This window comes from Exserohilum turcica (assembly GCF_000359705.1).
Source record: "Exserohilum turcica Et28A unplaced genomic scaffold SETTUscaffold_6, whole genome shotgun sequence".
Taxonomy (NCBI): Eukaryota; Fungi; Ascomycota; class Dothideomycetes; order Pleosporales; family Pleosporaceae; genus Exserohilum; species Exserohilum turcicum.
In genome coordinates this window covers 705,981-719,437 of record NW_007360277.1, presented here as the reverse complement: position 1 = coordinate 719,437, position 13,457 = coordinate 705,981, and the positions used below count along the sequence as shown (strand labels likewise).

Here is a 13,457-nt window from a genome sequence, read left to right as displayed (position 1 = left end):
AAGGCCTGGGCTTGGACGACACAGCCTTCCGGACTGCCCGTCCAAGATTGCGTAGGCAGAGCACGAGAGCGCGTCTCTGGATAGATTCTGGCACCGCTCACGTGGCATATTCGAATTGGATCCCGGATACAAGGCCACAGGGCGGTTGCGGCTGTCCCGCAGAAACGCCAGCACATAGCAACCTCGATCATCGACATCCGGTCAGACAGCGATACCATCACCCCAGCTTGGCCTTTGCCTCCGCCCCCGACGCACGCTGCCCTTTTTCAAAAGCAACGCCTCCAACGGACCCGGAACCCAAGGAGAGAAAAAAATGTCGGTAGCGCTATCTCGAGCCAGAAGTAGAAGTCGTGCGCCCAGCACCAGAGCGCCCTTAACCCCAGCACCCATTGTGGTGGAAATGCCACGAAGCGGCGCCAAATCACCACTCATTGTCGACGTGCCCGCTCCACCCCGAGCAAGAAGTATGAGCAGAGGCCGGAACGAGCCGGCGGTGGATGCGCCTGGCCTGAGCGGGGGGAGGGGAATGTTTAAGAGGCTGATTGTTGCATGTGACGGCACGTGGCTAAACTCGGATGACGGAATGAAGAATGGTACCCTTTCCATCCCCAGCAACATTACGCGGATCTCCAGAGCCATCAAGGCAGTCAGCCAGGACGGAATCCAGCAAATTGTAAACTACCACCAGGGCCTCGGAACCGAAGGCGGCAAGATTTCACGTCTTGTCGGCGGCACGACGGGCAAGGGACTTTCGGAGGATGTCCGGGAAGCCTACTCGTTTCTTGCCAACAACTACCATCCCGGAGACGAGATATTCCTACTTGGCTTCTCGCGCGGCGCCTTCACTGCGCGCAGTATCGGTGGTCTGATTTCGGAAATTGGGCTTTTGACCAAGAAGGGCTTGAACACTCTCCCAGAAGTGTACGAAGACGTGCAGAACCGACGAAACGAGGACTACCGGCCAAAGCACGAGGACATTCCATTTCCCCGGAAACCAAGCGCCAGTGATCCACGATATGCGGAAGAGCTGGAGCGTCGGGGCCTGACGAGGCTGGATATTCCCATCAAGTGCATAGCGGTGTGGGATACAGTCGGAAGTCTTGGCATACCCAGAATTGGCATCCTGCAACGTGCAGGGCTGCAGACAAAACAATCCAGAGCAACGACATTCTACGACACGAAGCTTTCCAACTGCGTGGAAAATGCATTCCAGGCGCTTGCTCTGGACGAGAATCGGTCGTCGTTTGCGCCGGCTGTGTGGGAGAAGCCCGAGGGAAACCGCACGACACTCCGTCAAGTATGGTTTCCCGGTGCGCACGCAAACGTAGGAGGGGGCTACGATGATATGCAAATTGCTAACATTAGTCTTGCGTGGATGATGAGCCAGCTGGAGCCCTTCTTGGACATGCGGGGTGAATATCTGTTTGAACAGGATGATCTCAATGAAAAGTACTACAAGAAAGAAGAGGGCGCCATCCGACCATGGAGTTTTGGCAAAATCTACAGTGAGCTCAAGGGAGCTTTTGCATTGGGGGGAAGTTCTGTAAGTATACTTTTTTTTTAGTACTGTGGCCGCGGCAGGACTAACGCATACAAAAGCAACGCAAGCCTGGGCAATACACGGCAGTAGATCCGCACACGGGTCGCGCAACAGACCGGCCTCTGCGGCAAACGAATGAGTACATTCACCCGTCGGTGCGCACGCGGTTCCGGCTAGAAGGACCTGGCGTGCAGGACCGCGGCCTCTACGAGGCACGGGGACTAACGGACAGCTACAAGCTTGTTGTCGATTACGGAGCGAACAACTCGCGTGCGGGCGACGCTGAGGTGTTCTGGAAGATCAAGTGGAGAGACACGCATGCGGTCAAAGTGCTACCCGAAGCTCCGCTGTGGAGGCTGGAACGGGAGCTTGCTCGGCGCGACCCAGCCACGTACGACTATGTCAAGAAGCCACCTGCTACCAGCTCGACTAAGAGCAAACGGCGGGCGCCACGGCCCATGTCAGCCGATTTTTCCAACAGCAAAGTAGGTGGATTTGACAGCCCTGTTTCGCCACGGAAGAGCCGTAGAGACACATTTTCACCGAGGTCGACATTCCCAGCTGATGACAAGCCGCCAGCGAGAAGAAACAGCGTCAAAATGGAGAGAGCGCGGAGCCGGAGCCGAGCGAGGAGCGTCGAGTTTGCCAGCGATCGTGAGACGGATATTCGGGAAAGTATGCCTCATCGTCGGGAGAAGGACAAGGCATGGTGGGAAGGCAAGCGGGGATGAGTTGCGGGGGAAAAAGTCTGAGTGATTGATGTTGGTTGATTTAGTCAACGGGTTGGATATGAGCGGATACCCTTTAGATAATGAGATTTCATGTATGTTTATATTATGCACTGTGCAGGATGGAGGAGCAGCGAAGCCGTGCGCAACGTGGGGTACATACTATTAGCTACGGGGCATGGCCTCTTTCTGATGACTGTGTGCAGCATGTGTGTATGTGTGTGTATGTGTGTCTGTATGAAGAGGAGGCTGGGTAACGTGCGGGGCTTCGCAATGGCTGTGTCAGTGTAGTCGCAGTGGATAGTGGATGTAAGTACACAGGCAGGACGGCTAGAGGCGATTCAGGAGACTAGCGTAGGGAAGAGGCTGGCGGGGCTAGTCCCAATGTGCTCAGGGGACCCTAGCCTTAGCTGTGACCAACGGTTTCAGTACGTAGAGTGCATGCACGCCAACCGCGCTGCCAGTGCCTCTGGAAACACTGCCTGGGACGGTGGATGAGGTGGTGATGCATTGCCTGGAGCGCCGGAGGCTGGCAGCAGCTGAGAGGGGTGGTGGTGGTGGTGTGAGGGTGATGGTAGGGTGATGCTGGTGATGGTGCGTGGCGATGCAAAGCCCAAAGCCGGCGTGTCGGGCAACGAGATGCTTTTGCAGCGACCAAAGGGCGCCACGCGGACCGCTGGCAACAGCACCACGGCCTTGTGCAGCACAAGACCCAGCGAAAAATCCATGTACTGTAATAAGCAATGCAACAATACGAGAGCGCATGAGAGATGACCTCGGACAATACTTCTGTTGCGGAGCTAGAATGTTATATTTAGCGCTACAATAGCCTTAGCGCGGCATCGGGCCCCCCCTGGTCTATTTCGTCGCCGCCGCCTCCGCTCGCCTGTGCTGCTGCTCCCGCTGAGACCAACCAGCACGGCTCTCCTTTCACCAGCCTCGAATCCCTTGATCATCTCGCTCGCTCTCGCTCCTCCACCTCCCTCTCCTTCTCTCTGCCGCCCGCCGCACCCTCGTTCCCGCCCCTCTCCTCGCCCCCTCCTCCATCACCACCACCACCACGCTTTTCTTCGCCAGTCGCTCGTTTCATCCGACCAAGGAGTAGCACCACACACGGCTTGCGTAATCCATCGTACCTGTGTCGCAGCTGCAGCCCGCCCGTCTTGTTGACCACCCCGACTCCACCCACGACCGCTTTTGGCCTTGCTTCTCCCCTCCCCGCGCCTTTCTCTTCGCTCGCTCGCTGTTTCACGATAGCCGTGTTCCTCTGCGCCCGGAAGCACTACTTATTAGTAGTACTCGACTTTAATCTCACACCATGAGGCCCACTCGCATTCTCGCCGCCGTCGTGGCCATGTCGTCCGTCACGCATGCCCTGACGGATGCTTTTGACAATATCCACGGCCTGGCCGGTGTCAAGGACGTGCTTTTGGGACGACAGGACAATAACAACAATAACAATAACAACAACAGTCAGTCTGTCCTGAAGAATTGCCTGGGGCGTGAATGCTAACGCGTGTGCCAGATGACAACAAGAACACAGACACCCCAGCCAGCACACCAGCTCCTAAGCCGACTGGCGATAACAACAACAACAATAACAACAACAATAATGACAACAATAGCAGCAACAACAACGACAACAAGAGTGGCAACGACGACAACAAGACCAGCGACAACAAGAGCGACGCCAAGCAGACTGGCTCCCTCACAGGCAAGCAGTCCGGCAGCAAGACAACCAACAAGCCATCAAAGTCGACAAGCTTCGACCCCCGTCTCCCGGCCGGTGGTCTGACCATGGTTACCCCAGACGCCCTGGCCGGCTCGCAATTCTACAAGGTCGGCGACTGGATCACATTCGCCTGGAACTACACCTCGCTCTCCGTCACACCCACTGCCATTGACGTCCTCGCCTCGTGCACCGCTAACCAAGCCACCTACACCATCGCCGTCAACATGTCTGCCACAAACACAAAGGTCCTCTGGAACACGGGCGAGACGCCCCAGGGCCAGGCCCCTTTCCTCACAGAGAACTACAAGCTCCTCATCTACGACTCCAACTCGACCGTCACCGCTGCCCCACGAGCCGGTTACTTGGGTGCTTTTACCGCCTTTACCTTTGGCATGTACTTGCCCCAGCCCTACACTTCTCTTCAGGGTATGTCATCTCTCCGTTTGATTCCTCCAAATCTCATCAGCTAACAAAACACAGATGGCTGGAATTGCCCCAACTGCAACTCGGCCTTTTCCAACCTCGAACGAATGACCTTTACCACCATGTTCTTCACCACCGGAACCACCATCGGCTCATTACTCTACTTCACCTACCAATTTGGCCTGTGGTGATGAACAAGCCGCTTCGATCTGGTTCGACTCGCCACAACATCTCCTCAAAAGACGCTTGACGCAAGACTCGATCACCTATGTCGCTTACGATTACGCCATTCCTTCTTACGCTTCACACCTGTTCATATATACATGTATACATCGCATTTCTCACTCCTTTAGATTCCTTGTTTTTGCAAGAACAACATAAAATGGGTGTTGGTTGGGTGTTGAAACGGCCACTATTTTCCAAAGGCAGTCAGTCAGTCGGGACAGGGCAAAGCAAATCTACCTATCCATCCAACAATCTAACAGCCACTCTTTAGTTCCTGATTTCTTTGGGGACAAAAGTAAAGGTAGCAAGCATCTGGCGTTGTAAGGCGTTCTTTTTATTTATTTATTTTAAAACCACATCTGCTCTTCCCTCCTTTCCTTGCTTTTTTTTCCTCGATTGTCATGGGAGGATGGGAATCAAGGACAGGTGAAGGAAGAAAGAAGAAGATAATTTTGCAAAGTATATCGAATTTTAGTAATATTGTGTCGCTATGGATGGCGAAGAAGGGGTGTGCGCGCGCATCTGTCTAGGGGGAGGGTGCAGGGTAGGAGAAAGCAAAGATGAAATACGATATGATTGCCCTCAAGGGGGGGTCCTCGAGTCTTTTCTGTCAATCCATGATGCAGAGTCTTGTTACTAAATTGACCTACTATCAAAGAAGAAGAAGAAAAAACCTGGGGAATGTTTGTATCTAAGTCATTATACACTGAATTTTCATCTCTCTCTCTCTCTCTCATATCCTCTACACGTGACTATGTACTCCACTATCAATCTACTTAATTACGTACAGCTAGCGAATAAAAAAGAAAAGCAATAAATAACTTGAGAAGCGAAAGAAGACAAAAAACGAAAAACCAAAAAAAAAAAGACAGCAAATGGGTATCTTCCCCTGATGAAAGCATTGTGAACCCCCTCGGAACCAAGATGCGAGGAAAAGAAGAAAAAAAAAGCAGAAAAAAAAACAGAAAAGATAAAAGAGAAGAGAAGTAGAAAAACAAGAGGAAAAGAGAACAAGAAGAAAATAAGCAAGAAAGAAGAAGGATGAAGAGAGACAGCAATATATCCGCCTAGTATAATGACGACCGCCATTCAACCGCACCAAAGTGAGTCGCTCTCCTTGCTTCGACATTTAGTATACTCTTTCTCTCTCACTTATATATATATATATATATATATATATATACTCAATTCTACCATTATCCCCCACGGCGGGAGCTACTCGTACCTCGCGTTGACGCTGGGGTCCTCCACTCATCCTTCAATACCCATCTGCCGCGTTGGGCACTCCCGCTCTTCTCAAGCGTAGCAATCAGCTTGAGCATCTCCTTGAACTCTTCGTTGCGGCCAGGTTGCGCGCGGCAGTAATGGTCAAAGTGGTCGACGAGCATGCGACTGGGCACCTCGCCGCCATGCGTAAGCATGAAGTCGCGGATCATTTCGAGCATGCGCCGTCCGCGGAACGTCTGTGGTGTTGTGGCGGTAAAAGTGCCTGGCGTGGAGCCCCGTGAAGAAGACGCCGACAGCGTGCTGGGTACCGGGCGGCCTTGACGGGCTGCGAGGTTGTTGAGAATAGACGTTGATGAGGGGAGGCCTCCTCGCCCACCGCGTCCCCCGCGTGAAGATGATCCTCCCCGTGCGGCCTGGGGACGGCCTGCTTCGCCGAATTGACCTGTCCAGGTTGGCGTACCCGCAGGTACGTTTCTCGCTTCTTCCATGCTTTTTCTCAGCTGCTCGGCTGCCATGGCCGCTTGTCGCTTTGCCTCGCGTCGAATGAAGGCAGGATCAGCTTGCACTTTGCGTTTGCGCCCGCCAGCAGTCGAGTTCATGATTGCGTCGTGCTCGAGCACAGAGTGGACGCCTGTTTTGGCAAAAATAGTCGACATGAGGCGTGAGTCCGCTGGAGGCTTGTTGTCGGCCGGAGTACCGTCTTCGTTTGCAGTGGGCGCTTCTTCAGAGTCTGAGGCGGGGGCTTTGAAGGCTTCAGATCGAGATATGCCTTTTACTGCCGCGAGATCCTCGGCAGCGGTAGCATCGTCTGTTGCTTCTGCCATCTTGCCGTCCTCCTCAAACTTGACTTCGGAGCCCCGGAACAGGTTGCCAGTTTCGGTTTCCCCCTCGGCACTCTCAACACCCAGGGTGAATAAATCGTGCAAGTCACTCATCTGGAACGTTTGTCGTTGCTTTGGATCTTTCAGCACCTTGTTCGTCAGAAACTGCTTGAAGATCTGACGGTGGTAGATCTTTTCTTCAATAGTGCCAGCAGACATGAGGCGGTAGATCTCAACTTCTCGCTTCTGTCCAAGACGCCACGACCGCTCTCGCGCCTGCACATCGGTCGACGGATTCCAATCTGGGTCGTAGATAATGACTCGATTAGCACCTGTAAGATTGACGCCGAGACCGCCAACTTTTGTAGTAAGCAAAAAGACGTGGAGATCCGGGTCCTTATTGAACTCGTCAACCATGTTCTGCCGATCCTTGATGGGTGTCTCGCCATCCATCCGCCGCCAGTTGATGCCTGGAAGCTGGCTAATAAACTTTTGCAAGATATCGAGCATGATGCGATGCTGCGCAAAGAGCAAGGTCTTGTGTCCACCCTTCTTCCACAACGACAGTAATTCCTTGACAACCTGCATCTTTCCCGACCGGTTGGGGTTGCCATAGTCGTATTCGGGCTTCTTAGACAGCGTCTTGTGTTCTGTAAGGTCAGGGTGGTTGCATATCTTGCGAAGATAGTCGACACCATACAGCATCTGCCGCTTGCCACTTGCGATTGACTTCATATCCTCTGATGCTAGAAATTTTTCATACGCTTGCCGCTGCTGTCGTGTCAACTTGCAGAAAAGCACTTGTTCCTTCTTTTGTGGCAGGTCGGTTGCTACATCGGACTTGAAACGCTGGAGCAAGTATGGGCTGACTGCATCCTTCAGAGTTTCTGCACAACTGACTGCAGTCTCAAACTCCAGGTTCGAAGCATTTGCATATCCACCACGCTTGATAGGAAACTCGAATTGATTCCGGAAATTGACAAGAGTGCCAAGCCGCATAGGGAAAACAAAGTCGAACAATGACCAAAGCTCAGTCAGGTTGTTCTGCATCGGAGTTCCTGAAAGAATGATGCGGTTTGGCGTGCGAAGTTCTTTGCAGTGAATGGTGATGGCGGTGTTGGGATTTCGAATCTTGTGCCCTTCATCTAAGATGGCACATTCCCATTCGGTAGGAATCAAGAACTCGGCATAGGTTTGCAGTCCCGAGTACGTGGTGACGAGTACGTGTCCATCACGCTTGACCTTCTCGAGTATCTTTTTTGCAGCCTTGCCAGCGCCAGTCAAAGTTGTGTCGTAGTCGCTGTAGTTTCGAAGCTCCATCTCTCGTTCTAAACGATCTTCGCGTCGGGTGTCCAGCATGCCACTACCCGAGGTATGCAGAATAGAGACTCGGAGGGCCGGCCACCAACGATGAAACTCATTCACCCATTGTTTCATGACAGTCGCTGGGCAGACCACAATGACAGGTTTGGTAAGCAGCTTTGAGTAATGGAGACCAGCCACGAAGCTGATGGCCTGTATCGTCTTGCCCAATCCCATCTCGTCTCCAATAATTCCACCCACGTTCTGGGAGTACAGTTCCCATAGCCATTGCACACCCGTCTTCTGGTAGTCGAACAGGGCTGGGTAGATGTCACCGGGAATCCGAAAACCACCGTCAAACTCTGTGTCAGCTTTGGTAGGATGGGGCTGGTAACACTCTTCTCCTTCTTCATCTTCGGCTGCCTCACTACTGTTGGCTTTCGCCTTTTTCCTTGCAGCGGCACGACTCTTTGACCAAATTTCGATACGTTTCCGGTAGACTCGCTCATTACCGTCGTCGACACTTGCCAGATCCTCGACTGCTTCTTTAGCTGGTGCAATCTTGGCCTTCTTCGTCTTTTTGCCTTTGGCCTTTCGCTTACGACCAGTAGTTTCCTCTGCATATGAGTCGTCTTCGGCCGTATCCTCCAAGTCTCCGTCCGACTCATCAAGTGTAGCAAGCTGACGATCGGTCATTCCGAGCTCAAATGCGTCGTCAGAGTCTGCATCGGCGAAATCAGATCCTGTGTTGGGATCGCTAGCAGGACTAGCCTTTCTTCGCTTCCTTGGTCGCGTTGGAGGTTGAGGGCTGGGAGCTTCTGAGCTGGATCCGACGTCCTCAAAGCCAGGCTTCATCAGGTTGCGATGCGACACTGGTCCCTTTGCAGCCTCGACCACCATGTCCTCGACTTCGGCATCCAACATGACCTCTCCCAGCGTTGCTGAGCCTGGCTGGGTCTGCGCCAACTTGGAGAAAGGCGTGATCTTTCCGGTGCGAATGAGCCATTCGCGCTGGGTTTCGTTAGACAGTGGCCCATTCACGCCATCCCCTACTGCTTCGTTCGCGTCGGGGTCCTTGTGGCGATCGTTGATGCGCTGCTGTATGCCATCCATCTCCTTGTCCAAGTCGTCAATCTTCTGCCGATACGCTGCCATTTCGCCCCGAAGCTTTGCCTTTTGTGATTCGAGGGCTGGCAGGGCGAGGCGGTTCTTGATCTTTTGTACAGCGGCCTCTGCCCGTTTTGCCTCGCCCTCGAGCTTTTCTATGCGCTTTTGATCTCGAGCATCAGCTTGTTCTATGAGCATCTGGTCCGCCTGACGGCCAATATCCCGTTCCAGATCATCTTGCGCTCGGGTCCCCGTTGTCAGGAATCTGAGCCGCTCCGCTTCATCCGCGTCCGAGGGAATGTCTTCGCCTGGGAGTTCTTCGCCATTACCCACCACTTGTTTGGCCTCGTTGTCGTCGGGGATGGTGGGCGACACGGCTGACACTTCGGAAGGCGAAGACATTGCGAGGGCGCGCGAACTCGAGATGCAGGAATTGGAGGGATTCGATCGAGGATTTGAATGCAGGCAGGGATACGAAGGGCAGGTGGTGAAGGCCCCGCAAACGCCAAGGTGAGGTTGGTTCGAGGGAAGGTGCGCTCAAGGCAACAGCGGGCAGTCGACGGCGGACAGGGAGGCAAGCCAGAAGGCTATCGAGTAAACGAACGCATCGCGCTACGAGAACAGAACCGCAAGAGGGTGAGTCATACGGTCTTCACGCAGAGCGTCTTGCCTAACAAAGTTGCGAGCACGATGGATAACTTTGACACGGAGCGATGATATCACTGAGAAGGATGCGCTAGGCCGACAACCGCGGCTCGCTTCCGCGCTCGCACGCTCCTACCGCGCCCGACGCGTCTAGACAGGGGACCGACCCAAGACCTCCACATCTAGCCATACCGCAGTACATACAGCAACTGCATCGTCACCGTCGCAGCTACACCAGCCCGGCGAATCCCATCTACCGCTTCTCGGCCCGCAATTACTAAGCTTTGACTCATGGTTGCAGTTGCGAGCTCCAGCTGGAATCGGTCCACCGTCCCCCCAGCATCTTCCTACTGGCCACCAGGCTGTACTATATATCATACTGCCCAGCAAGGATCGCACGGAGAATACGCATAGTCCACGTAACCAGTTAGTCGCCTCTGTGCTTGTCACAGCCCCCAGCATGGAGCACCTCCGGTAGTTGGACATGTTGAACGAACAACTATGATTTTCAGCTCCATATATATGACAGATGCCATCCTCTAGCTGCTCTTGGACACTGGTCTCTGTCTTCAAACCCGGACACGCCACAGATCCGTTAGCAACGTAATGGGCTTCCCACCGCATCCCTCCCGTGGTGGGCCACGCGTGGCTCAATTTGATACAGCCTTGCGTGCGAAACGCTTAGCAGCTATGCAGTAAATCCAGGGGCTTGCTACCGGAACTAGTCCACCACGTCATTGCAAGCGAATATACTCTTCATCCCTGAAGCTGTCAGCTCTGTACATGCGGTTTTCTACACACCCTACAGCTCTGATTCCGAACTGGTTTGGTCGATTGCCAGCGGACGCATCTTAACTCTTGTCCTTTTGGGGCCAAAGGAGCAGTCGTTTGCCATGCGAATCCAACTGCCGTGAGTAATAAGAGCTGGGATCACATTTGAGTTTGTGAGAACGAAGGAGTACCTGGCCAGAGAAGAGCTTGAATCGGTGGACTGTCTCATATGTGGCCTGGGCGCACATTTGAATATTTGTCGCCCATGCTAAGACCGAATGGATGCAGTCGCTTAGAGAGACTTCGCGTGGTATCACTGCGGGGAAGCAAAGGAATGTGATGCCGGTGCAGGGCTGCCCATCTATATCAATGATGCATTACTATGGACCCTCTCTTCTTGGTACGATTGGCATTTCGAATGTCGAGAGCTGGCCTTGGCGATAGCGAGTCGCTGTTCGTCCAGCTCTGCCGCTTCCAATCCCGATCCTTGCGCGGAGATCCAGCCCGCCGCATGGTGGCGTTCGCTAACTCGATTGGCTGTCATAGTGGTGAGGGTATACGTTTGACGATTAGGGCTTGGATCTCTGGTTGGCAAAGATGTGAACATGACTAGTGTGGATTCTCCTTGATGCCGACACAGCAACTATGTCCATGGCCATCTATCCGTCTCCAGGACGTAGCCATTTCTGCGTCAACACTGTTTCCAGATGGCTCCTCACGGGCAGCTCTCTGTCGTGCTCGCCATGGCGCTCACCTCAACTTCGACCATAGTGGTGGCCCTCAGGTAAGGACATGGCCGAATTCACTCGATGACTGCATCCCCTAACGCATGGCAGGCTCTACACCAGGCACTTTCTGGTTGGAAAGATTACTGCTGCTGACTGGATCATGCTTCTCGCACTTGTAAGCGGATTCGCTCTTCAACGAGAGACACTGACTAATGACGTAGCTTTCGACCTGGTAATATGCCACGAAATGCAGATAATATGCAAACTTGCTCACACGCGCCGTTGAACAGGGTATCCGCAGTAGTTAACTTGTACATGGTCCGATTTTTGGAAGAAAGAAGCATGAAAGTAAGCTGTGTGTTCCTAGCGAGCAACCAAAGACTAACATCTCAAAGCCTAGTGATCCAAAAACAATTGAGAGAGTAATCGTCGGTTCACTGCTATCGCTTTGGCTTTACCGAATGATCTACATCATCGATCTCTGCCTCATCAAAACGTCCATTCTATTGTGTACGTCGCATTCTGCTTGAGATTGTCCAAGTCAGCCGATGCAGGTATCAGGTGCCGCTTGCAGTAGGTTGCACGCGAGTGCTCGATACTTGTCACCAACTGGCTTGCCAATGTGCATTGCGCTAACGAAGGATGGGCAGTCTACAATGATATCGCCGCGTCGAACAAGCGCTTCCACTACTGTTCCCGTACGATACTAGGCACCATCATCGTTGGCGGCGTTGCTATGGTCATTGCTTCTGTCTTCATGTGCTATCCGGTCGGTGACGCGTGGTCTTTCAAAGTCTTCGTGGCCGGCTTGCAGGGCAAACACGCCCACTGCTATAATCCGGGGCCTTTTTGGCTTTTCAACGCAGGCTTCAATCTTGTCACGGATGTCATCATCTGGACACTGCCGATGGTCTTGTTCCTAAATCTCCAGGTCATGCCACTAAGACAGCGTCTCGAGCTCGTTGGCATCTTCTCGGTCGGCATCTTCGCCATTGTGGCCTCGGCAATTCGGCTTTCCACGATCATCGCGTGGTTGTCCGGCTTTGAGAAGCAGGCTCAGAATACGGCAAACGTGCTGTTGTGGAGTCAAGTGGAGCAACACGCTGGCCTCATAGCAGGCTCCATACCCTTCCTGCGGCCGCTATTTCGTAAAGCGTTGGGCAGAGTGAGGAACAGAGAGCAGCCTGCTTCCATGCCGAGCCCAGAAGCGCGCCTCGTGAATGAATGGAGGCCAGCAGCCGTTCCCGATATGCCACGGAACCTCATCATTCCGTCACCTCGCTCGACGCTAGACTTGGATGGTCGGGAATTCAGGCGGCCTGAGTGGGTTCTTGAGCCAATTGAACGCGTTTCAAGTGTGTCTACTTGGCACTCAGAGATATGGGATGGAACGCAGTTACGAAAGGGACTCCCTGATTGATTTCGGAGGGCTCCAAGATGCCAGAGGAGCCGACCAGCGGGTCTGCCGAAATTTCGACTACACGGCCTATGTCTGGGAGAAACAGACTCGAGGTGGAACGATAGCTTTGTTTTCTGACCATGTTCGTGTGGTATCGTCGTGGCCAGCCAGTCGGTCGACTGCCCAATCACCACGACGGAAAGTATAATTCGATATCAAGACCAAGGGCCTTGGCGCTGCCTCGCTCCTGTCAATGGGTCTTTTGCGGGTATGGTGGCGGAAGGATTTGCGTTGACGTCGACATGATTGAGCTACACTCTATAGCAAATAGTGCAATCTGGATAGTGGTTGCTAGAGGAGTGCTGTCACTGTGCATGGCGCGAAAGAAGCACGTCACGTGATACCCCGCGTGACACGGCGTCGTACTGGCGAGGCTGTGATTTGCTGGACGGACCGCGTCATGCAGCACTGCCACGGCAACTGCGTTTGAGGAGCGCAGCGGCATCCATGGCGGCTAGGCGAGTGCTGTATGTAGGTGCATCGGCATCGGGTGGGCTCACGGTGACATGATGCCATGGAGAGACTGGCGGGCTGTTTAGGGGTAGCGGGCTGGTGCTGGTGTGATGTGAAGGTAGCCGGGAACTCTGGTTCCGCCGCCGCCAAAATCTCGCCATGCGGCGCCAGGCGGTCAGCCCCAACGGGCATGGACAGGCGGTGTGTGATTGGGCCGCCATGCCGGTACCCACGTCTCGGCAGGCACTAGTCCCCTGGATACCCACGCGCAGCCCGTCCAAACAGAGGGTAAACTT

At 53.7% G+C, this 13,457-nt stretch overlaps 5 protein-coding genes across 5 annotated transcripts; 3 read left to right on the top strand and 2 right to left on the bottom strand.

Annotated features, from left to right (window-relative positions):
• Window positions 1-313: 313 nt before the first annotated feature.
• On the top strand, window positions 314-2,271 carry SETTUDRAFT_95398 (uncharacterized protein; the record flags this gene model as incomplete). The annotated part of the gene is made up of 2 exons (XM_008031500.1): window positions 314-1,543; window positions 1,600-2,271. 2 exons carry the CDS (start codon window positions 314-316, stop codon window positions 2,269-2,271), a joined length of 1,902 nt encoding a protein of 633 aa, XP_008029691.1.
• Window positions 2,272-3,586: 1,315 nt separating this feature from the next.
• SETTUDRAFT_96588 (uncharacterized protein) lies at window positions 3,587-4,614 on the top strand (the record flags this gene model as incomplete). The annotated part of the gene is made up of 3 exons (XM_008031499.1): window positions 3,587-3,740; window positions 3,812-4,426; window positions 4,481-4,614. The coding sequence occupies 3 exons, from the start codon at window positions 3,587-3,589 to the stop codon at window positions 4,612-4,614; spliced, it is 903 nt and encodes a 300-aa protein (XP_008029690.1).
• A 1,230-nt stretch (window positions 4,615-5,844) lies between these two features.
• SETTUDRAFT_140809 (uncharacterized protein) lies at window positions 5,845-9,528 on the bottom strand (the record flags this gene model as incomplete). The annotated part of the gene is made up of 1 exon (XM_008031498.1): window positions 5,845-9,528. Exon 1 carries the CDS (start codon window positions 9,505-9,507, stop codon window positions 5,845-5,847), a length of 3,663 nt encoding a protein of 1,220 aa, XP_008029689.1. The 5' UTR covers window positions 9,508-9,528.
• Window positions 9,529-10,882: 1,354 nt separating this feature from the next.
• On the bottom strand, window positions 10,883-11,128 carry SETTUDRAFT_156341 (uncharacterized protein; the record flags this gene model as incomplete). The annotated part of the gene is made up of 1 exon (XM_008031497.1): window positions 10,883-11,128. One exon carries the CDS (start codon window positions 11,126-11,128, stop codon window positions 10,883-10,885), a length of 246 nt encoding a protein of 81 aa, XP_008029688.1.
• A 418-nt stretch (window positions 11,129-11,546) lies between these two features.
• On the top strand, window positions 11,547-12,861 carry SETTUDRAFT_173348 (uncharacterized protein). Its single transcript, XM_008031496.1, has one exon. The coding sequence runs from the start codon at window positions 11,986-11,988 to the stop codon at window positions 12,667-12,669; it is 684 nt and encodes a 227-aa protein (XP_008029687.1). The 5' UTR covers window positions 11,547-11,985; the 3' UTR covers window positions 12,670-12,861.
• The last annotated feature ends 596 nt before the right edge of the window (window positions 12,862-13,457 follow it).